We start from the raw sequence: 24474 nt of genomic DNA, 5'->3' as shown, positions 1-24474 counted from the left end.
ACAAGCTGGCAATGGCTCTGTTATGCCCTGGGGAACCTTAAGGTGGGCACTCATCGGTCCAGTGGAGCTTCTGCAAGGCACTATGACATCCAAGGACTATTGTACACACGTGCCCCTTCATGGTGAACGTTTTTTGCAAAAACAGTGGCATTTTTTAACAAGATAATACACCATGTCACAAGGCCTGGAGTGTGATGGAGTGGTCTTACGAGCACAGTGGTGAGTTCCAGTCAGGGGCTATAGCCCCCCCTCCTCACTTGACTGACATCTAGAATCGCCTCTAGTTCCATTTGATGTGCAGGCCTCCCAGTTCATCATATCTGAACTCAACACAACACACCTGGGATGTGAGTCAACAAGGTGTCAGAGCCAATTGCCTTCCCTCCCAGAAATTTACAGGGATTAGGTGACTTGTATATATATTTTGCACTTCTCAGGACAATGAGTTGAACATTTTCAGAGCGACAATTGGAAAACTATCTTGTGTTCCAAACAGTCGACATCTTTGTATATCAACGTTCCGCTCACTGCAGATGTCATGATTATGTGTATCTTGTCTCATGCTGAAAACCACTTGGTTTTTTTCCCCACTAGTAACGCCTAAAAACATGTACTGGCGGAAGATTGTCGTTATTTCTAAGCGGGTGAATATAGCCTTGCAGTGCTCCAGTCTTTCGCTCGGTGCAAGGATTTTGATGGTTTTCTTTTGTAGCATTAATAATCCCTTGCAACTTGAAGTGTTCCCAAAATAGTAGACCATGACGTATGTGGCTATCAAATAGTGCATAATACACTTTCGTAAGGTGTGGGTCAATTAATACACCTTTTAGTCTCTTCAGAAGGCATTACACAGGAGAGCTGTAGCATACATACACACACTGTGTGCTCATCCATTAATAGTTTACTGTCATTCATGAATCCCAGCAGTTTGACAGCCTCCACATTATTGTGGTATCCAACGTTTCAGATGTTGTGTTTCTTCTTCGTTCATTTTCATTTTATAATAAAATGATTTTACTATTGATGAATCATTCTCTGATGTTTTCAAAGAGCTTGCACAGCAGCTTTTCCTTTCGCAAAATGAGTGGCGTTATCAGAAAACTGTAACAAGCGGTTGTTACAGTCAAGATCGTTGACACAAATAAGGAATACGAGAGGTCCTGTGACGGACCTCTGTTTATAGCTGAAATAAGAGGAGTCAGATAGCAGAAGTTTTCTCAGTGTAAGATGTTTAACGTCAACAGCTGCAAGATAGATGTAAAATTGCCGTTTATTTTCAAACTGGGAGCGCTTTGCTGCGCGATAGTAGGAGTGATATGCGCTGAACTGTGTAGGCTCTGCTCTGCCGTGCCTCTGCTCTGCTGTGCGCGGTGTGCAGCAGGCCTACTGTATCTCAAACGCATTGATTAGATGATTACAGCTAATAAGAATGAAACGTTTCCTGACAGATAGCTGACATAAATAGTTTTAATGTTTTGCAAACATTTTTAAACCTCGCAGATTTATTGTATATATTACATTAACTTAAATCCATTTTTAATGTTTAAGCCAAGTATAATACGCATTTTGTACTGAAAATTTAGATTGCTTTTTGTGCTACAGCGTCGAAAGCCAAATACAAAGGTAAATAAATAAATAAAATAAAATTTCCCTCAAATCAAATCGCTGTAAGTTTTGGCTTTTCAATGTTGCCTACCATGGAAGATCATTGTTTATGTTGTTGTCGTCTGCAAAAGTTGTGCTGTGAACACATAATAGTAAGGTCTAAGGTTGCAATATCGGAGAGAGTCGGAAGTGATATTACAATATGGCATCATTAACACACAAATTAATTCTTTCGTTTGGATTGTTATCGTTATTACATGCGGCGTACTCTGCTGCACAACGTGAGTAGTAATCTACATCTGCATTGTTTGAAGTTCTTAATTGCTGATATTACTGTGAAAGCGACAAGAATTTTAAATAATGTTTTGATGGGCCACTATTGTTTTATTTTCAGGAGAGTATTTCGTAAATTGTAAAATTTTGACCTTGGTGCTTGTAAATAAAATAATAATACCTTAGATAGTTAATGGATTTTGACTTGAGTCGTTTCAGACCAGTTCAATTCCATTTATTAGCAGTGTTGTATCTCATAATATATATTATTGTAAGATCTGTTGTAGCTGATATTGCGCCAAGCAACTTTATAATTTTATGTTACTGTTACTTGATAAAATAGTATATGAAGCAATTTTAAAATTATATGTCACTGTTACTTGATAAAATAGTACACGAAGCAATTTGATAACTATATTTTATGTTACCTGATAAAATACTTGTAGGCCTATACAGAACATTAAGCGAGGCGCATCACAGTTGAGATCACAAATTAGCAATGTAAATGAAGTTTTTCGAGGGTGGCCAAATACAATTATAATTTAAAAAAATGAGTTGCTCAATTAGCTTAACAAAGAAAATAAGCTGCCGCACCTTTAATGCTGACGATTCACGTATTCACAGTGCTATAAAAGCTGCTGATTACGTTTTTCTCGAGTTCTTTGTTTTGAATGTGTGGAATTCCGATCACCACATCGTTGGTAATGCACTAAATAGGATTATTGTTTGATAAAGGGTAATTTTTCAATACATGACTCTTGCAGGCCTATGTATTGCACTAGGCCTATAAATCGCCCCTATTTCTTGCTTCATAGCTATAGACTTGACTGTTTAACACTGAGCGTTTCTGAAGTATCTTCAGAAAACATATACTTTCACAAGTGTATTGAGGTGTTAGACTTCCTCATTTTAAATTCCTCGAAGAAATACTTACTTTATTCTCTAAATATGATCCTCCAATTTTTGTAATAGCTGTCTTTTGAAGTAGGCAGACTGGTATTCTCCCAAAACACTATGCCATACCATTACGTGCTGTGTGCAAGTGCAGAGTAGATACACAACACTGTGTCAGTACTACATTAATTTTTAAGCGTCCTTGGCCATGACAATACTGACGTATTTTTTGTTTAACTGTTGTACGTATTTTCCCCACCTTAACAGTTCATCCAGCCATACTCCCTAAACAAAATACATGTGATGTTTGCTCTGTCGTGAACTTGTCTGCATTGGCACTCTGTTAAATATAGCTATGTGATTCTGCCATGGAAGTAAAATCTGACTATTAGCTATGAAGTTTGCTAACAGTGTCACTAACCTTTATGTAAACTGTGCAAAGGATTTTCTGCACACTCCAGATGACTTAGCGTATTTTTTATTGAAAAGCTCTAACTCGTTACTAGTTTTACCACAGGTAATCACTGTGTAACACCATCTGTAAAATGAGGGTAAAAGTAATGTGGCTTTTGTATGGAGTCTACATCTACTTACATATTCGGCAAATTGCTGTGAAGTGCGTGACAGAGAGTACTTAGGTTTTCCTCCTTTCACATAAGGAGCATTTTAGGAATATCTCCTTAAATGCCACTGTGTGGATGTAATTAATCTAATCTTGTCTTCACAGTCCCTATATAAGCAATGCATAGGGAGCTGAAGTATATTCTAAAGTTGTTCACTTAATACTTGTTCTTGAAACTTTATGTGCAGGCTTTTGTGGAGTATCAAGTTTTAGCATTTCAGTGATCGTCTCTCATAAGCTAGAGAAAACTGTGACCACTTGTGCTGCCCTTTGAATACATGCCATATCCTTTTTTAGGTGTATTTGATGAGAGTCCCACACTCCTGAGCAATATCGTAAGACCAGATGCATTAGTGTATTGCAGTCTTCTTAGCAAAGTGCATTTTCCTAGAATCCTCTCAATGAAGTTAATCCTGCCATCTGCTTTATCTATGACTGAGCTAATGAGATCATTGCATTTCATATCCCTGCAAGTTCTTACAATCAGGTATTAAGATCAGAAATTAATGCCAGTTGTGATTTCTCGGCATTGTAGTCGCTGGATTCAAATTTTCTATGTTTTATGAAACACTAAGTTTTACATTTCCCAATGTTTAAAGCAAGTTATCAGTCTTTGTCCTATTTGAAATTGTTCAAGATCTACTTGGATATTTATGCAGCTTTTCATAGATAGCACTTTGTCATGGAAAATTCCAGGTCATTAATATACAACACAGTTAGAAGGGTCCCAAAACACTTTAGGCACACCAGAAATTACTTCTGTTGATGTCTACACATGCAAGGTTACATAGTTTGTGCTCACTCCCAAGACATCCTTAAACCCGTCACAGATTTTGCTTGATACCCTATATGATTGTACTCTTCGCCCTATATGATTGTACTTTTGGTAATCGCTTTTGGAGTAGTATTGAATGAAATGCTTTTTGGAACTAAAGAAATACTGCATCTCGCTTATTGCCTTGATACATGGCTTTCAGAATGTCCTGTGAGGAATTTGGGTTTCATATGATTCAGGTTTTCAGAATTCTTGTTGGCTGGTATGAAGAGTGTCATTCTGTTCAAAATACCTAATTATGTTTGAGCTCAGATTATGTTCCAAGAACCTATAACACATTGCTTTATGGTCCACTTTTGCTACCATTTTTGTAGGCACAGTTTTTTTTTCCAACCTCTGGGCATAGTTTTCTGTCTGAGTGATCTCCAATATAGTATGATTAAAATAAGAATAACACTGCCTCAATTTATGTGTAGAATCTGATGAAGATTCCTTTGCTCCCAGGAGCCTTGTTTCATTTTAGCAATTCAAACTGTTTCTCAACACTACTGCCACTAAAATCTATGTTACATATTTACCTATTTTTGCACTTGTTTTAGTACTTAACTTGGGCACTACTTCATGTTCTGTTATAAAGGAGGTGTAATCCATCTCACTTCTGGCAAAGGGGTTACCTTCATAGTCTCAGATGTTATTGAATTTAGCATATGTTAAAATTTAGGAGCAAGTAAGACATTTTTATTAAAAAAAATAATAATAATAAGTGAAAAGCCTTGCACCTAGATGCAGGTTTCCAAAGATGACACCGCGAACACCACATTGAAGATCCGAGTTTTGTAAAAAAAATTTAAAATGCTGTATCTCTGTAACAGTTCTAGATATTTTGTTGGAGTTGGTATTTTTTTCTTTTTCTTTGAAGGATAACTGCTTTATAATTACAATGGTATCCTCCGTTTGGACATATATGTCAAAGTTCTTTTACCGCCACCTTTTGAATTATTTTTTTATGTTTATAGAAATTTTTTTCCAAAAATACCAGTGATCCAGAAAAATTAGATTTTTTCATGTTGATTAGTAGCATGTAGTACTATATTCTCTGTGAAAGAGAGTTTCCACTTTTAAGTCGGACAGGTTTTATTTTAAAAAATCCCTTTTCTTTAACTTTCAAGGCTGATGAATGTCTTCACTGAAATTGATACTTACTAATTTCTTTGTTACAATGTTTATTTGTTGTAGTTTCTTTGTTGTGGTTGTTCTTTGCAGGTTTCTGTATTTTAGTTGTTCAGTGCTAATTTGTTTACTGAAGAGGCTTTAAAGGAATCGGAGACAACACAGTTGTAGTGAGTTTTGTGAAAAGGACTGTTTGAAATGTCATCTGACTTGGGCCACAGGAGAGTACCTATCCATAAAAGAGTGATATATAGGACAAACAAAAAAACAGACTTTCATCTACATCTACATTCATACTCCGCAAGCCACCCAACGGTGTGTGGCGGAGGGCACTTTACGGGCCACTGTCATTACCTCCCTTTTCTGTTCCAGTCATGTATGGTTCACGGGAAGAACGACTGTCTGAAAGCCTCCGTGCGTGCTCGAATCTCTCTAGTTTTACATTTGTGATCTCCACGGGAGGTATAAGTAGGGGGAAGCAGTATATTTGATACCTCATCCAGAAACACACCCTCTCGAAACCTGGTGGGCAAGCTACACCGCGATGCAGAGCGCCTCTCTTGCAGAGTCTGCCACTTGAGTTTGCTAAACATCTCCGTAACCTTATCACGGTTACCAAATAACCCTGTGACGAAACGCGCCGCTCTTCTTTGGATCTTCTCTATCTCCTCCGTCAACCTGATCTGGTACTTTGTTCAGATTAGGTATAAATGTTCTCATATGAAGGCTCAGTTTCAAAGTGATGATGTTTCCAGTGATGGCTCTTTGTGTTCTAAATGTTTTGACAGAATAACAACAATGATGGTATCTGAACAAGGTGAAGCCTCCTATGGTGCAGATGATGTAGATTTTGCATCAATAGAGGAAGAATTAAATACCCTGAATCAGTCAATTAGGTAGGTAGGTAGGTATTAGCCCTGTTAAAGAACTGTGGTGAGTGAAGTCAAGTCATAAGCTCTATGCATCAAGAAAGTGCAGAGAAATTACTAAAGCTATGGATGAATACACTACAGCAAAACTGACCACACTCTTCAAAGCAGAAATTCTATCTTCAGAAGAAAATGAACCAAAGCATTCGTGCACTTCTTGCAAGGAATTTTTCACAAATATAACTTCAGCTGTCGAATATTCTACATCCTACAGTGAAAAGGTGCAAGTTTTAACTATTATTCCAGAGACATTTTCAAAGAAAACAATTTTGAACCACATTTTCAATCAGTATCAAAGTACATAGTAGACAAATCAAGAAATGTGAGAACTGTAGAAGGAGTCTTTGGAAGTCCAAATCCCTATTATGGTCATCCTGTAGAAGTAGCTCTAGTTCAAATAGCAGTCATTTTATCTGGAAGATAAGTGGGACTGTTCTTGCCAGAGTGCCAACAAAAAAGGCACTATAACTGTAACAGTTGAAGGTCAAAAAATTGTGAAAGTGAAGGGATACATGACTCGCAGTATTAAAGAAACTTTTGCAATTTATAAGAGCAACTATACAACTTCATGTATTGGAAGATCAAAATTTTATGCTCTGTGAGCTAAGTGGGTAGCTCCCCATCCACCTAGGGATGTCTGTTTAAGTGTGTATTGCACAGATTCTGAACTTTGTGGGATAGTTTTGAAGAAATTACTGGAGCACGTGACATATGACACCTTGGTCAGGCATGTGAAGTCATTAGTAGTTTGTGTAGTTTGTGACGTAAAGCGAGAGACAAGTGTTTCAAGAATGTTGTGGCTGCCTTGGAAAGGGAGGACTGTCTTTACAGACACTTGGCCTGGAAGAGGTAGCAGATAACTATGCAGGAACAAACTAAGTAAGAAAACTGTTGCCTTTGACAGTTTCATTGGTGAACTTGGTAAATTGTCAGTGAAATCAGTAACGCACCATCATCTGAAGAAACTGCAACAACATCACATCGGCACATGCTTTGCTAGCAACACACAGAATACTTCAACAATGGCAGCAAAGATCATCATTAGTTCTGTTGGTGCTCCTAGTCATTTTAAAAATCGTTACCACCTGTTTGAATTGAGTAAGTTGCTTGTGCCAACTGACTGGATATACAGTGCTACTGCTCATGAAAAGGGGCCTTGTGATGGTGTAGGGGGCCTGCTGAATCACCATGCTACAAAACATAATCTTTCCAGACCAAATGCAGCTGTGATTCAAAATGCTGAGGATTTTATGAGAGTTGTGAAATCATATACATCCACTTCCCTCATTCTTTTGTCCAAAGAGGAAATCGAAGAATTCCGCGAGCAGAAAAAAAGAATAGTCCAAACGAACTACTGTGAGAGGAATTCAGAAGACACATTTTTGGACTCAAAGTGATGTGCGAACTCCCTTTGCACGCACTTTAAAGAGCAAGAAAGAAGAAATTTCATTTGTTTGGCCAACACCTCAGAAACAGCAGGATAATATTCAGATTCACAACCTGAGATGGGGGATGTTTTTGGTGTTTGTGTATGACTGTGACTGGTGGATTGCAGAGATTATAGACACTAGTTATGAATTAAACAAAATTGTAGTTAACTTTATGCTACCACATGGACCAGCTGCTGGATATAGATTTCCAGCTGAAGGACAGCAACATCGCCATATGTCCTCACTTCCTGTTCACGATGTTGTGAAGATTGTAAGTGCTCCAGTTCCTATTGGATCAGCAGGAAGGCATCACTCTATATCAGCAGAAGATACTGAAGCAATGGAACACAATTTTAGTTCATTGACTGGCTAATTTCAGTACAGAACAGAGTACGCAGGAGTTGTATAAGCTGAAGCCTTTAAGGCCTTGGACTTTTCACATACATTTTGAAACCATTTAAAATTCTTGGAAAATGAGTCCCGTACTCATCTTTCGAAACTAAAATTATGTTAAAGAAGGCTAGGTTTTGGTTTTTATGAGCCTGTTATTTGATAATGTGGTAATAAAACAGGTTTTATTTCTGGCAAAAATTTCAATTGTTTATAAAACCTGTTCAACCTAAAAGTGGAAGCTCTTCTTTTCAGGGAATGTAGAACTGTGTGGTACTAATCAACAGAAAAAAATTATGGATTGGCATTTTTGAAAAAAAAGTTTTTTTTCCAAAAATTATAAAAAAGTTTGGAACCATATAGTAAAAGAACTTTGACAGGTAAGTCCAAATGGAGTATTTCTTTGTAATCACAAAGCAATTACCTTTCAAATATTAAAAAAAATTTGAACTGTTCCAGAGATTAAGATTTTTAAATTTTTTCCAAAATTCGCATCTGTAAAATGGTATGCGCAGTGTCATCTTTGGAGGGCTGTATTTCAGAGCAGAAATTTTTTTGGAGAAACAAAAAAAAAAAGTGCTCTTTACTTAGACCTTCATTTTAACATATGTTGAATTCAATAATATCCGAAACTATGAAGGTAAGATCTTTTCCTAACCTGTCTGAATTGATATGGACTATGCCAGGAACAAAAACTAAGTTGAACTATTGTGTTTTTAATCAGTTTTGGTTCCTGTGTCATCCATATGCGCCTGTCTGTTAATTTTGGTGCCATTGACAGTCTTTACGTATGACCAGAATTGCTTTGTGTTTTGTGAAAGATCTCTTCTCTCTTAACAGTGATTTGGCATTTCATTCAGCTTGCCCCTATCTACAGCTATATTGTTTTTTTTACATTTATTAAGGGGTAGTCATTGTTTCCTTAGAAGTTTCTTTACCGTGACTGTATACCGTGGGGAGTTACATTAGTCACAGACTAATCGGTACATATCTGTCCACTGCTTCATCAACTACCCTTGTAAACTTAAGCCACCATTCGTTTAAATTGTTCTAGCATAAGGTAAATGTTTCAAGTTATTTTTGAGATGTGATAAGACTACTTCTTTATGTAGGTTATTGAACGCGTAAATCTTTACGTTGGTTGTAAGTGCCTTTTCTACTTCAGTAATCACTGTTATTGCAACTGTGGTATGATCAGTGGTAGCAGTTTCAACAAGGACATCATCAAAGAGATTACATATTTTTGTTGCCAAATATATAACATAATTCCATTATGAGCCAGCTTCCAAATTATATATTGTGGGGGTTAAAGGGACCAGACTGCTGTGGTCATCGGTCTCCAAACTATATATTCCAGGTAGTTTTCAGAGGATGTTGTCATACCCACCAATTACAAAACTGTAATTTGTTAGATGATTAAAGTGTTCTCCATTGATGTCAGTATGATTTGGGGTCATATAAATTAGTGAGTTGCAAGTTTCTGAAAAGTTTTTGATTACATCTGGGGTGAGTCCAGTGGTCAGTAGGACCCAATTATGTATAAGTTTATATCCATCCTTGACAATGAGTCTTAGCTAATTAGCGTCACATGCTGCTTCAGTTTTGCATCTCTGTGGATCTGAGTTTTTTTTTCCAATTGCAACAAATACGTCACCTCAATTTACAGTTAGCCTATTTTTTGAGATAGACTTAGGCTTACCATAAAAATCTCACAGCTGTCAAATTCAAGTTTTAGGGAAATTTTTGTTTCTAGTACTGCATGACTTCAATTTTTTTTAGAATTGCTTCACATTCTGGGCCTGTGTTGTGAAAGATTTGACAGTTGATCACTGAATTTTTAATTCTTTCACCTCTTTGTGGGGACGGAGGGAAGGGAGGAGAGTTTATCTGGTCTTACGCTGATGTTTTGGGGTCTCCTACAGCTAAATTGTATGGAGAGGCACATAAGTAAAAAAGAAAAAAGAATACTTCTGCACTCTACACAGTCAGCCACTCAGGTAGCAGCCTCTGACTTGTAGTGCAGCCCTGACACATTTAGGGGAACCATAAGATTCTCAATTCCCAGCTCGTCACTCCCTAGCTGGTCACAAAAATATCAAAGTCTCAGGTTCAAGCGGTATAGGGCCATTGTTCCATTTTGCGAGCTTCTTTAGAACTGTGTAGCAAGGCAGGTCGTCTTGACCACCTCTGACTGTCACTATAATGTACCGAGCATGACCCAAAGACATTAGGGGTGATAGACGTCACACACATAACATAATACAGTTGATAATTGAAAGAAGCAACAAGCTAGTTGTTAACATTACAGTTTTATGTTACAGTTCGCCCATTTAGGATCAAAGAAACATAACTACAAAAACAATGTTTTAAGATAAATCGATTTAAAAGTTTTGTCTGAGAAACTGAGTATTTTCTAATAGCTTTTCACAAACCTTTCTATGGTAAATAAGAAGTATACTTCATTGACTGTTGTTTTCTAGTAGGTGTTACATATTTTAGTCACTCGATTGACACTAATGAAATATTTAGTGAAATTATGCATGCAGTTACATATGTATGACATATAAATGCCAAACAAATAATATGCAGCTTTAAGCGATAATATCATATTAAAGATTACTGCAGTTTTGTTATTAATGTATTTATAGATAAGGTTCACGCGGAACAAGTTATGGGAATGTGTGTCAGTGCTTTCAATGAGAACTATAAGCAAGAGAACTGTTTTCCAGGATGTTTATCAACAGTTTATGATGGAGAATACATAAAAGCCATTATTATTTTCACTTTGCATTATTTGTCTGCAGTATCATTGAATTACAATGAATAATTTGGATTCCGTAGAAATGTTGGAACACATGTGGCAATACTGATCCTAGAAAATAGATTAAGGAAAGGCAAACCTACGTTTATAGCATTTGTAGACTTAGAGAAAGCTTTTGACAACGTTGACTGGAATACTCTCTTTCAAATTCTGAAGGTGGCAGGGGTAAAATACAGGGAGCGAAAGGCTATTTACAATTTGTATAGAAAACAGATGGCACTTATAAAAGTCGGGGGCATGAAACGGAAGCAGTGGTTGGGAAGGGAGTGAGACAGGGTTGTAGCCTTTCCCCGATTTTATTCAATCTGTATATTGAACAAGCAGTAAAGCAAACAAAAGAACAATTTGGAGTAGGTATTAAAATCCATGGAGAAGAAATAATAACTTTGAGGTTTGCTGACGACATTGTAATTCTGTCAGAGACAGCAAAGGACTTGGAAGAGCAGTTTAATGGAATGGGCAGTGTCTTGAAAGAAGGATATAAGATGAACATCAACAAAAGCAAAACGGGGATAATGGAATGTAGTCGAATTAAGCTTGGTGATGCTGAGCAAATTAGATTAGGAAATGAGACACTGAAAGTAGTAGATGAGTTTTGCTATTTGGGGAGAAAATAAACTGATGATGGTCAAAGTAGAGAAGATATAAAATGTAGACTGGCAATGGCAAGGAAAGTGTTTCTGAAGAAGATAAATTTGTTAACATCGAGTATAGATTTAAGTGTCAGGAAGTCATTTCTGAAAGTATTTGTGTGGAGTGTGGCCGTGTATGGAAGTGAAACATGAACCATAAATAGTTTCAACAAGAAGAGAATAGAAACTTTCGAAATGTGGTGCTACAGAAGAATGATAAAGATTAGATGGGTAGATCACATAACTAATGAAGAAGTATTGAACAGAATTGGGGAGAAGAGGAGTTTGTGGCACTACTTGACTAGAAGACAGAATTGTTTGGTAGGACATGTTCTGAGGCATCAAGGGATCACAAATTTAGCATTGGAGGGCAGTGTGAAGGGTAAAAATCGCAAAGGGAGACCAAGAGATGAATACGCTAAGCAGATTCAGAAGGATGTAGGTTGCAGTAGGTACTGAGAGATGAAGAAGCTTGCACAGGATAGAGTAGCATGGAGAGCTGCATCAAACCAGTCTCAGGACTGAAGACCACAACAACAACAACAACAACAACAACAACAACAATAATTTACAGGGAACAGAAATGATATTCTTGTTTTCTAATCTTCACATAACAAACATAGGAAAAATCATTTTAACAAAACACAGTGTTCCCTCAGACCTGTTTTTCTGTTTATGGAATGTTGATTCAAAAATAATACAACACAGACATTTAAATGAACCAAAATTAGTGGTTTATATGAAATAGCTAAGGTTATGAACTAGCAACAATAATAAAGGAGACAAAACCAGAAAATAAACATGAAGTCTATTCCTGTGATTCTTCCATGTTTTCCTCATTTTCTGAATCATTATAGCATTGAGTCCTTGATATAGTGTGTGATACCTGGGAGGTATAATACCCTTGTTACATAAATCTAAAAGATCATTTTTCTTTTCTTTACTTTTGCAGAGAGGACTCTCATTTGCTAGGCACAGAGTATTGTCTTCAGGTCCTGAATTCGAAGAATTTCGTAGGCCAGGTCTTTTCTTGGTGTGCAAAACTTGAAAGTCAAGATCATCGTTGGAATGCTTGAAAAACATGTCAGACTGATCTTTCCTATATTGCATCCAAAGAATCTTAAGCCATTTTACAGTTTCTCCATTCTCAGCAGTTTTCCTGTTCTGAATATTTTCTTCTGAAGCTGGTTGAAATCTAAAATTTGAGTGTTGTCCATTTCTGTTACTCTGTACTTGTTGGAAGTCATTCTTACAATTGTATACCAGCCAATGGGATTGAAAACATCGACATGTTTACTTTATCTTTCGATGCTCGCATGCACTGAGTCTACTTCCATTTGTGTGTGTCCTGGCTCAAAAAAGCATTGGTCGATAGTTGGAGTGTCCATTGTATTTACTGCATGCAAAAACATAGTGCTCATGCTGGCATTCCTGTTCTGGCCCACACATGTATCAGAAAACAAGGTTATCGGTTATCATTATGCATGATTTTTCAAAAAAATACCACAAATATGAAGCCACCTCTATGGACTCCCTTTTTGCTGTTGTCCCGTCCCACATTTAGCAGTCGGTTTTGTTGTCTCCTACATTAAGAACTGTGAGTTTGCACACGGAGAGCATTCTTTTATAGAATACTGCCTTTGCATTCACTTTAGGGCAGCAAAGCACAACTTGTAAGTCAAATTCAGCTAGCAAAGATTCGCCTTTTCTGGCACTTTCTTTTTTAATTTTCTTAAATTCCCGTGCCATTTCTTTCCTTTTCAGATGCTCTTCCTGATCCCTTTTAAAATATTTACCTCCCTTTTTCTCAGTTGAAAGGTGTGAAAACTTTAAACATTTATCACACATATCTTTTCATCGCCTGTGGAATTTCAGATTAAATTCCGTTGTGAATATCTCCCTATACAGCCATAATTTCGTGACTATGTGTCCTTCCTCGTAGTGTTGTTCCTGATGTAACTCATACATTACCTTAGTACTCATCAGCAGGTAAATAATCTACTGTACACTCTTTCCTCTTGTAATGAGAAGGAAGGGTAGGAAAACACATACTGTGTTTCCTTATAGCCTCTTTACTTTCTTTGGATCTCTTTATACCTGGCTCATGACATCCTCTTTGTTCTTTCTCAATTACATGATGTTCATCTCTTTTTTTAAATAGTATTTCTTACAAAGATTTCAGAAATGTCAAATGTCTTGAGAAAAAACTGCATAAACACTTGAATCTTATCAGATCCCTTTATTAGATAGAATTTCTTGGTCCTGTTCCTTCGTGAGTTTTCCAATTTTGTCCGCACACTTCGTTTCTCTTCTTGTTCTACTAACTTATTTAGGTATTTCCTTTGTAGCTCAACTGACCCAAGACCCCAATAGGCTCTAAGGATATTTTGTCTGTCTTGTTCAGTAAACTTACTAGTGCACTGTCGTGGACATTTAGAGCAATCTTTTGGCTTCACATTTCTTGCAGAACTTAGGAATTCTTCGTAGAAATATACGCCCTACCATGCTGTCGATTAATTTTTCTTTGATTTCTTTTCCATTCCTCTTTAACCGCTACCCTTTTCATTTTTTTGTTTTGTTACTATTCTCAGTACCAGTATTGTCATCTGCTGTTTCCCCTTCCTGATTGTGATGATTTACTTGTGCATTAGTAGTATCCTCATCAGTTTTTGTGACATTCTTTACAAGAGATGTACAGTGTTCAGTACTGCTGTCTGTAACAATAACATGACTGGTATTCAGAGGAAGGGAAAAGGTAATTAACTGGAACTGCTATAGTGTCTAGTAATTATTTGGCTACTCGCCAGAATCTGTAGTGTTGTCCAGTTCATAAGAAGGATCATCATCTGTGTCTGAACCAATGAATGTCCTGACCATCTCCACATCATGTTTTTCCTCAGTTATGAATATTATCAATAATAATAAATAAAATAGAAAGAAACATTCCACATGGGAAAAATATATTAAAAACAAAGATTCCATGACTTACCAAGCGGGAAAAAAGGATCCTTTTTTTCCCCCTAAGGTAAGTCTTTCCGCTCCCGGGATTGGAATGACTCCTTACCCTCTCCCTTAAAACCCACATCCTTTCATCTTTCCCCCTCCTTCCCTCTTTCCTGACGAAGCAACCGCCGGTTGCGAAAGCTCGAAATTTTGTGTGTGTGTTTGTGTGTTTTTTATTGTGCCGATCTACCGGCTCTTTCCCGCTTGGTAAATCAATAATAATAATAATGACAACAGCAGTAATAGCAATAATAATAATAATAATAATAATAATAATAATGACAACAGCTGTAACAACAGTAACAACAACAACAATAGTAACAATAATAATAATAATTATTATTATAGTACTTACTACCGAAATATATACACTAAGAAACAGTTTCTAGTAAGATTCCATTAAATTCTGTTCCTTCTTGAGGCACATTTGAACCATCCTCTGGATTCCATAGCACTCCTACTTTCTTGTAAACCCATTCACAACTGAAACAATATTTATCTTTCTCTCCAGGAAGTAGCATTTCATTGTTGTCACACAGTGACAGCGACAATGCCTCTAAAGAGAAATAGCAGGAAAAGCAACTTCTAACAGTTCTGTTAGGATCAGAGAAACGTAAGACCTGTTCCGTTTCACAAATTAACACTGCGTCCAGTGGTCTAAAGACGGATCAGCTCTTCCGTCTATTTGATTCTTACTATTTTTTGTAAAATGTATATATGTTAACAACTAAAATGGAAACCACATAAGATAGAGTTATGCTTGTTTGATTGTAATGTAGGTCTTGATTTCTTGTACCTTATGGTACCAACAACTCAAAAGTGGCAAAAATGTAGTTATGTCTGTCTGATCCTAAATGGGTGAGTTGCTAAATTCCTTTATGTCATAAAATAAGTGTGCTACTAACTAGTCGTGTAGTGTTTGCTGAATGCTCATTCTGGTAAATTTTGTAGAGCTTGTGGAAGCTTATTAAATAATTTTTGCCCCCTGAGTTCATAGCTGTTAAGTGATTTCAAGCTGTTAAGTGATGGTATGGAGTATAAATGCATCTGTTGCTTCGTGTGTTGTGTGTTGTTTGTGTTGTGATTTCCAGTCCAGAGACTGGTTTGGTGCAGCTCTCCATGCTACCCTATCCTCTCCATGTACCTACTGCAACCTGCATCCTTCTGAATCTGCCTAGTGTGTTCATCTCTTGGTCTCCCTCTACAATTTTTACCCTCCACGCTTCCCTCCATCACTAAACTGGTGATCCCTTGATGCCGCAGAACATGTCCTACCGACTGATCCCTTCTTCTAGTTAAGTTGTGCCTCAAATTCCATCAAGTTGTACCACAAATTACTCTTCTCCCCAATTCTGTTCATTATCTTCTCATTAGTTACATTATCTACCCATCTAATCTCCAGCACTCTTCTCTAGCACCACATTTCGAAAGCTATGTTCTCTTCTTGTCTAAACTGTTTATTGTCCATGTTTCACTTCCATATATGGCTGCACTCCATACAAATACTATCAGAAACTACTTCCTGACACTTAAATCTATGCTCGATGTTAGCAAATTTCTCTTCTTCAGAAACACTTTCCTTGCCATTGCCAGTTTACATTTTATATCCTCTCTACTTCCAACATCACCAGTTATTTTGCTCCCCAAATAGCAAAACTCATCTACTACTTTAAGTGTCTCATTTCCTAATCTAATTCCCTCAGCATCATCGGATTTAATTCGACCACATTCCATTATCCTCGTTTTGCTTTTGTTGATGTTCACCTTATGTCCTCCTTTCAAGACACTGTCCATTCTGTTCCACTGCTCTTCCAGGTCTTTCACTGCCTCTGACAGAATTACAATGTCATTGGCAAACCTCAGTTTTATCTCTTCTCCATGGATTTTAATTCTTACTCCGAATTTTTCTTTTGTTTCCTTTACTGCTTGCTCAATATACAGATTGAATAAAATCGGGGAAAGGTTACAACCCTGTCTCACTCCCTTCCCAACAACTGCTTCCCTTTCGTGCCCCTTGACTCTTATAACTGCCATCTGGTTTCTGAACAAATTGTAAATAGCCTTTCGCTCCCTGTATTTGACTCCTGCCACCTTCAAAATTTTGAATAGAGTATTCCAGTCAACATTGTAAAAAGCTTTCTCTAAGTCTCCAAATGCCAGAAATGTAGGTTTACCTCACCTTAATCTATGTTCTAAGATTAGTCATAGGATCAGTATTGCCTCAAGTGTTCCAGCCCAGCTGATCTCCCCTGAGGTCGGCTTCTACTAGTTATTCCATTCGTCTGTAAAGAATTCATGTTAGTATTTTGCAGCTGTGACTTATTAAACTGATAGTTTGGTAATTTCCACACCTGTTAACACCTGCTTTCTTTGGAATTGGAATTATTATATTCTTCTTGAAGTCTGAGGGTATTTCACATGTCTCGTACATCTTGCTCACCAGATGGCAGAGTTCTATCAGGGATGACTCTCCCAAGGCTATCAGTAGTTCTAATGGAATGTTGGCTACTGCCTGGGCCTTGTTTAGACTTAGGTCTTTCAGTGCCTTGTCAAATTCTTCACGCAGTATCATATCTCCCTTTTCATCTTCATTTACGTCCTCTTCCATTTCCCTAATACTGTCCTTGAGTACATCGCCATTATATAGACCCTCTATATACTCCTTCCACCTTTCTGCCTTGCCTTCTTTGCTTAGAACCAGTTTTCCATCTGAGCTCTTGATATTCATACAAGTGTTTCTCTTCTCTGCAAAGGTCTCTATAATTTTCGCGTAGGCAGTGTCTATCTTACTCCTAGTGATATATGCCTCTACATCCTTACATTTGTTCTGTATCCATCCCTGCTTCGCCATTTTGCACATCCTGTCAACCTCATTTTTGAGATGTTTGTATTCCTTTTGACCTGCTTCATTTACTGCATTTTTATATTTTCTCCTTTCATCAATTAAATTCAGTATTTCTTATGTTACCCAAGGATTTCTACTATCACTCGTCTTTTTACCTACTCGATCCTCTGCTGCCTTCACTATTTCATCTGTCAAAGCTACCCATTCTTCTTCTTCCCCCCATTCGTGTCAATCATTCTCTAAAGCTCTTTCTATAACTCTCTACAAGCTCTCATTCTTTGAGTTTATCTAGGTCCCATCTCCTTAAATTCCCACCTTTTTGCAGTTTCTTGAGTTTTAATCTACAGTTCATAACCAGTATAGTGGTCAGAGTCCACACCTGTCCCTGGAAATGTCTTACAGTTTAAAAACCTGGTTCCTAAATCTCTGTCTTATCATTATACAATATATCTGAAACCTTCCAGAGTCTCCAGGCTTCTTCCACGTATACAACCTTCTTTCATCATTCTTGGATCCAAGTGTTAGATATGATTAAGTTACGCTCTGTGCAAAATTCCACCAGGTGATTTCCTCTTTCATTCCTTATCCCCTCCTCTTTCTTTTCCTACTATCAAATTCCAGTTCCCCATGGCTATTAAATTTTCTCCTCCCTTCACTATCTGAATAATTTATTTTATCTCATCATACATTTCATCAGTCTCTTCATCTGTGGAGCTAGTTGGCATATAAACTTGTGCTACAGTGGGTGGTGTGGGCTTCATGTCTATCTTGGCTACAATAATGTGTTCACTATGCTGTTCATAGTAGATTCCTTGCACTCCAATTTTTTTTTCCATTATTAAACCTACTCCAGCATTATCCTTATTTAATCTTGTATTTATAAACCTGTATTCACCTGACCAGAAGTCTTGTTCCTTCTGCCACTGAACTTCACTGATTTTCACTAAATCTAACTTTAACCTATCAATTTCCCTTTTTAAATTTTCTAACCTACCTGTTGGTTTAAGGGATCTGACATTCCACACTCCGATCTGTAGAACGCCACTTTTCTTTCTACTATTAATCAACAAGTGAGGTAGCAGTAATTCTGTCCCTCTGTTTTTTGATGAGAGGCAGAGCCGGATTCCAAGCAGCATTTAAACAAAATCCACCATCTCTGTTAATAAGGTTGCTTGATAGTCTGATTTCGACAGCTTCCTTAATAACACTATCCCAATAGCTGGACTTGCAAGCCAGAGTCTCAGAGTTGTTGTATTCCGTAGGATGACCGGTGTCAAGGCAATGTTCTGCTATAGCAGATTTGCTCGGCTGTTATAAGCGTGTGTGACGCTTATGTTCAATACACTGGTCTTCCACAGTCCTGATTGTCTGACCAATATATGACATGCCACAACTGCAAGGAATACGATAGACCCCAGCCGTACGCAAACCAAGATCATCTTTTATGGACGCCAGCAGGGCCTTAATCTTAAAAGGTGATCAAAAAACACATTTCACATCATCATATTTCCGCAAAATACGGCCAGTCCTGTTGGAAATTCTTCCTGCGTAAGGCAAAAAGGCTGTAGACGTAGGTGCCATTTCGTTGCTATCGTCAGTCACCCGTTACACAGAAGGCTGATAGCACAACGCACGTTTGATCTGCCTCTTACTATAACCATTCTGACGAAAGGTGATTTCGAGATGTGATAGCTCAGCTGCCAAACTTTCAGGGTCTGAGATAACGTGGGCCCTGTGAACCAAGGTGCGAAGTACTCCTTCACGCTGAGCTGGATGGTGACAACTATCAGCTCGCAGATACAAGTCAGTGTGAGTAGGCTTCCTACAAACAGAATGTCCCAACGTACCATCAGTCTGCCTTCTGACCAACACATCAAGGAAGGGAAGGCATCCATTCTCTTCCACCTCCATAGTGAACTGAATATTCGGTTGGATTGAATTCAGGTGTTCCAAAAACCGGTTTAAAATCTCACTACCATGAGGCCAAACAACGAAAGTATCGTCTACATATCTGAAGAAACGCGCAAGTTTCAAGGTCGCTGGCTCCAATGCACGTTCCTCAAAGTCCTTCATGACCAAATTGGCCACAATAAGTTACAACGGGCTTCCCATTGCAGTTCCATCAGTCTGTTCGTAGTACTGATCACTGAATAAAACGTAAGTGGAAGTCAGTACATGTCGAAACAAATTTGTTAACTCGACACCAAATTTAACCTCAATTAGCTGCAACGAATCACAGAGAGGAACGCAAGTGAAAAGAGAAACCACATCAAAACTGACTAAAATATCAAAGTCATTCAAACGCAACCTCCGTGTGATCAAGAGATTAATCACAGAACGTCAAGAATTAGAATTAGACACTGAGCCAAGGAAACGTTCAAACTTCGCCGAATGATGAACAGTTACAGATTGAAATCCCCAGTCAGACTGTGACCAAGAGGCACAGTCCATCCAATCCCAAGAAAATTCAGAAACATTAGACGCCATCATTAAATGAAGCTGAAATAATTCCTTAGAAACAAAATCTAATTGATGGCGATATAGTGGATGCTTTCACGAACAAGAGCTAAACCAGCATGTTGCTTGATGCGATTGGCGGCAGGAGAATTAATATGATGCGCAACCATAGCAAACGTTGGAACCACACTATGACTTCGACACTTCAGGCCTGGATTTCATCCACAACCATATGATCCAACACTTGGACATTCCCCAGAGCCAACAGGTCCTAAAATCTTCAACCACATTTGGCTAACAGGTGCTTTTCCGTCATAATCGTGAGACAGTGTAATTATCCCTGACCTTAAGCCCAGAAAAAATCCAATGTCTCTAGACCCAGTTAGCCTGACGAATGTAATTTGTAAACTGCTCGAAAGGATGATCAGCTTCAGATTATGTTGGGTACTCGAATCTCTGAGCCTTTTTTCCTGTATCAGTGTGGCTTCCGGACAGGGCAATCTCCAACTGACAATTTACTCATGGAATCAGCCATCGAACAGGCTTTTACTCATCGCCAGCACCTTGTTGTGGTCTTCTTTGACCAGCATAAGGTGTGTGCACATGGCTTGGCACCATCACGTTTTAGTTATCCTCCATGACTGGTGCTTCTGGGGTCCCCTTCTGATTTTTATGTGAAAGTTTTTATCCCACTGGCTCTTCCGGGTTAGAGTTGGCGCTTCACTCTGCACCCCTCAGATTCAGGAGAATGGTATCCCACAGGTTTCTGTGCTAAGTGTCACACTTTTCCTCATTGCCATGGGCTTGTGACCTCTGTTGGGCCTCTGGTTACCCTGGCATTGTACGTTGAAGATTTTTGCATCTGGTGCTACTCTTACTCGGTAGCATCTGCTGAGCGCCAGCTCCAAGGTGCCCGCCAGGCCTCTGCGTGTGTCACCGCCCATGGCTTCTAGTTATCTCCCCCCAAAATGTGGGTTATGCATTTCTGTCGTCGACCCACAGTACACCCCAACCCATAACTTTATTTAGGCAACCAGGTCCTTGATGTTGTAGCACAGTCCTGTTTCTGGGGCCTTATTTTTGAGAACAAGCTGACATGGCTGCCCCACATTCGCCACCTAAAGACTACATGTATGTGGAAGCTTAATGCTCTCCGCCTCCTGGCCCACACATCTTGGGGTGCAGACTGTTTCACTCTTCTCCATATTTACCGTGCTCTGATCTTGTGCAGACTACATTATGGTAGTCAGGTTTATGGTTCAGCAGCTCCTTCCACTTTGAAGCTCCTCCACCCTGTTCATCATTGTGGGGTGCATCTGGCTGTTTGTGCCTTTTGCACTAGCCCTGTTGATAGTCTCCTCATAGAAGCAGGGATTGTCCTTCTACACATCAGACGGAGCCAACTCCTTGTTTCTTACGCAATCACCGTTCACCAGTTCTCTGACCATCCTGTGTACCCTGTGCTCTGTGCCAATGAGGGAAGTCTCCCTCCTAGCACCCGCCCGTGGGTGGGATTTCTGATTGATATGTGTCTCACTTCCCTCTGTCAGGATCTCCATCTTCACTCACTGAACTGCACCCCGTGTCTTTCCTCCCATAACCCCACCCCCCACCCCCGCACCCCTTGGATGGTGCCTAGACCACAGATTAGGACCGATCTGTTCCAGGGTCCTAAGATCTCTGTCAGGCCTATGGTTTACTGGTGTCTTGTATGAGCCTTCTTGCAGAGTTCCAGGGTGCCACCATCTTTTACGCTGATGGTTCTAAGACAGTTGATAAGGTGGAATATGCTTTCACATTTCCTACTGGCTTCAAACTCCATTTATTGCCAGGATCATGTAGTGTGTTCACAGCAGAGCTTCTAACCAGGGCCCTCCTTTTTGTTTCTCAGGCCTCCCTCCGCAGTGTTTTAATTTATTCAGACTCCATGAGCAGCCTGTAGGCTATTGACCGATGCTACTTTGTCACCCTTTGGTGTCTGCTATCCACGATCTCTCTGCCCTAGTGCATGCCCCCTGTTCAGCCAGTCACCACCTTTCTCTGGGTCCCAAGGCATGTAGGCATGCCAGGAAATGAATTGGCTGACTGTTTGGTTTGAGAAGCAGATACTTACCACCACCACCCCCCCCCCCCCCCGCACCCCATTTCCTTTCATGATTCCAGTTGTGGGCATGTGGATCTACATCAAATGTAAAATCTCTCTTTGCCCTAAATTGGAATGCCATCTGGAGTGCTACTGCTCATAGTAATAAACTCCGCACAATCAAGGAGTCTGCTGCAGTTTGGTGTTCTTCCTTCTGCTCCTCTCAGAAGGAGTCCACTGTTTTATGCTGTTTAGACAATGGTCGCACTCGGCTCACCCATTGTTTCCTCTTACTTAATGACCCACCCCCACAATGTGATTATGGAGCCAGACTGACGATATCTCACATATTGGTGGAATGTCTGCTTCTTTCAGCCCTTCTTGTTAAGTATGGTCTTCCCAATACCTTAAATTTAAAATTAGACAATCCACGGATGCTTGAACTGGTCCTCATTATCCTCCGTGAAAGTGGTTTTTTTTCCCAGATATAAGGTTCTACTTTAGTCTTGGAGCAGGGCAGGTTGGTTGTGGTTGGGACTTCTTTTACAGTCCTCTTGGTCTGTGACCCCATGACCGCCCCCTTTTCTTCCAGTTTTTAGATTTGGTCTCACCTTTTATGCCTTTACTGTGTGTGATCAACGATCATTATTTTATAATTTGACTCCTCTGGGTTGATCTGTCCACTTTTAGCAGACAATCTTTCTTCTGTAACTCACTTTGGAATTGTGGGACTGCTGAAATCGCCATTTGGTCCCATAAACCCTCTCAATTAATCAGTCAATCAATACTTTAGAGAAAGCTGGGAATATAAATTATTTTGAAAGTGAAACTAAATGAATTGATATTGGGTTGATAACAGCATTTCCCATGTCTTCAGCTGATTTAATAAAAAATATTTGAATTTTTGGGGACAGATTTTAATATTTTTGTTTCTTGCATCTTTTACAACTTTGTTTATTAGTTTCCATGTGGCTGTGCAACTATTGGTGGAATTCTTAATACTGCTACAATTTTGTGTGTGTGTTTTTTGGTTTTTTCCCCCCCTTCAGTGACGGATTTTTTTATACTCATTCCTGCATCAACTTAGGTTAATCTGGCATTGTCAGTCTTCAGACTGTTAAATGTGTTGTACTACAATATAACTCGTGATTTTTGAAATTTGTCATCTGTTCAGTATACCATGGATTTTGTTTATTTGGAACCTTAATTTTGAAGCCTTTTTCAGGTATTTCGTATTTCTTTATAGGGATATTGTCATCAAATTCTATCAAAAATACTTTGAAAAAACTTATCATTGGGGGGTTGTACCCTTTCAGATGAGCCCCCGACAACACAGGGATCACACTTCTGATGCCTGAGCAGCTAGCTCCCCACCAGATGTTTTGTACAGAAATGTATCAAATTACACTAAAACATTGATCATCTGATCCTGGCCACTCGTCAGATAGGTCTAGACATTTCATTGCAGACTCTTATGACACCACTGCTTTCCCTTCCCTGGCTATCCTATAGAAAGAGGGACAAGGCAGATACTTGGGAGCGTAGCAATTTATCCAATACTAAGCATGTACTCAAACTGCTGGAGTACCTTGACTGTGACAAAGTTGTTATTTTTTGTGGAACATATTGAAGATGAAGGTGGAGAAGCTGAGTCTGTGATCATTGCCCAACACAAAATTTTGAGTATGGTCCATGGAATCATCTTTCAGAAGCCTTATGCCCCAGACAGACAATGATCTATGGGCTAATCTCGAGTGGCATACATGTTGCTCGACACATCCAAAAAAGTTCCATTGATAATGGACCAGATACAGGCACCTTTATCTTAGTGTTTGAAGGAAATGTCCTGTTGGACATGATATACAGGCATGATGTGAACACTTAAGCCTCATCACCCGTGAGGTGCTTCCAGTGTGTACACTTCCATCATATGCTGCATGTTGGACCCAAAATGTGGACACTGTGGACGATCTCTCCACTAAGGTAGCTCTTGTGAATAACCACTTTTGCGTGTGTCAGTTACACAGATTCATCATTTTGTCCAGTCTTCAAGAACGAAAAGAAAATACAGGAATATAAATTGACTGAAGTGTCTGTCATATACTGAGGCACGAGGAAAATGTGAACAGTTACAAAGTGCTCAAATGATGACCAGTTATACTAGTCAACAGCCATTTTGCATCTGGGATGTGATACATCAACTAGTATGTATTCTGGTGTGTAGAATCCGAATATACATTTCAAAATGTTCTAGCACATACCATTTTTGGGTGTTTAAAGGTTTTTTTATTTATCATATTCAGTATTTTGCTTTTTGGTGTTCTTCTGTTTTGATGTTTAATGTTTGTTTTTGATTTGCAGAGGAGAGCTAGAAGATCTACAAATCATCTGTAAATGGTTGGTGTGGTAATCCAGTGGTGTGAAAGAAATTCTCAGAGAGTGTTTCCTGTGAAGTGAAAGATAGTGCAAACTTTTTGTGTTTAAAACTTACACTAAGAAAAATGGCAACTAGTAAATCTCATTGCTGTCTAAACCACCCTGACAA

General features: G+C 38.8%; 1 protein-coding gene across 1 annotated transcript in view; it reads left to right on the top strand.

Moving 5' to 3' along the window:
- The first annotated feature begins 1683 nt into the window (after positions 1–1683).
- Positions 1684–24474, top strand: part of LOC126336527 (ER membrane protein complex subunit 5) — a 57854-nt gene continuing 35063 nt past the window's right edge. The window contains exon 1 of the mRNA XM_050000322.1: positions 1684–1886. Within this exon, the coding sequence (XP_049856279.1) occupies positions 1808–1886 (79 nt within the window). The 5' untranslated portion in view covers positions 1684–1807. The remainder of the gene's footprint in view (positions 1887–24474) is intronic.

Source organism: Schistocerca gregaria, chromosome 2 (genome assembly GCF_023897955.1).
Source record: "Schistocerca gregaria isolate iqSchGreg1 chromosome 2, iqSchGreg1.2, whole genome shotgun sequence".
NCBI lineage: Eukaryota > Metazoa > Arthropoda > Insecta > Orthoptera > Acrididae > Schistocerca > Schistocerca gregaria.
The sequence above is the reverse complement of the archived record's forward strand: the minus strand, read 5'-3'. Positions and strand labels throughout refer to the sequence as shown.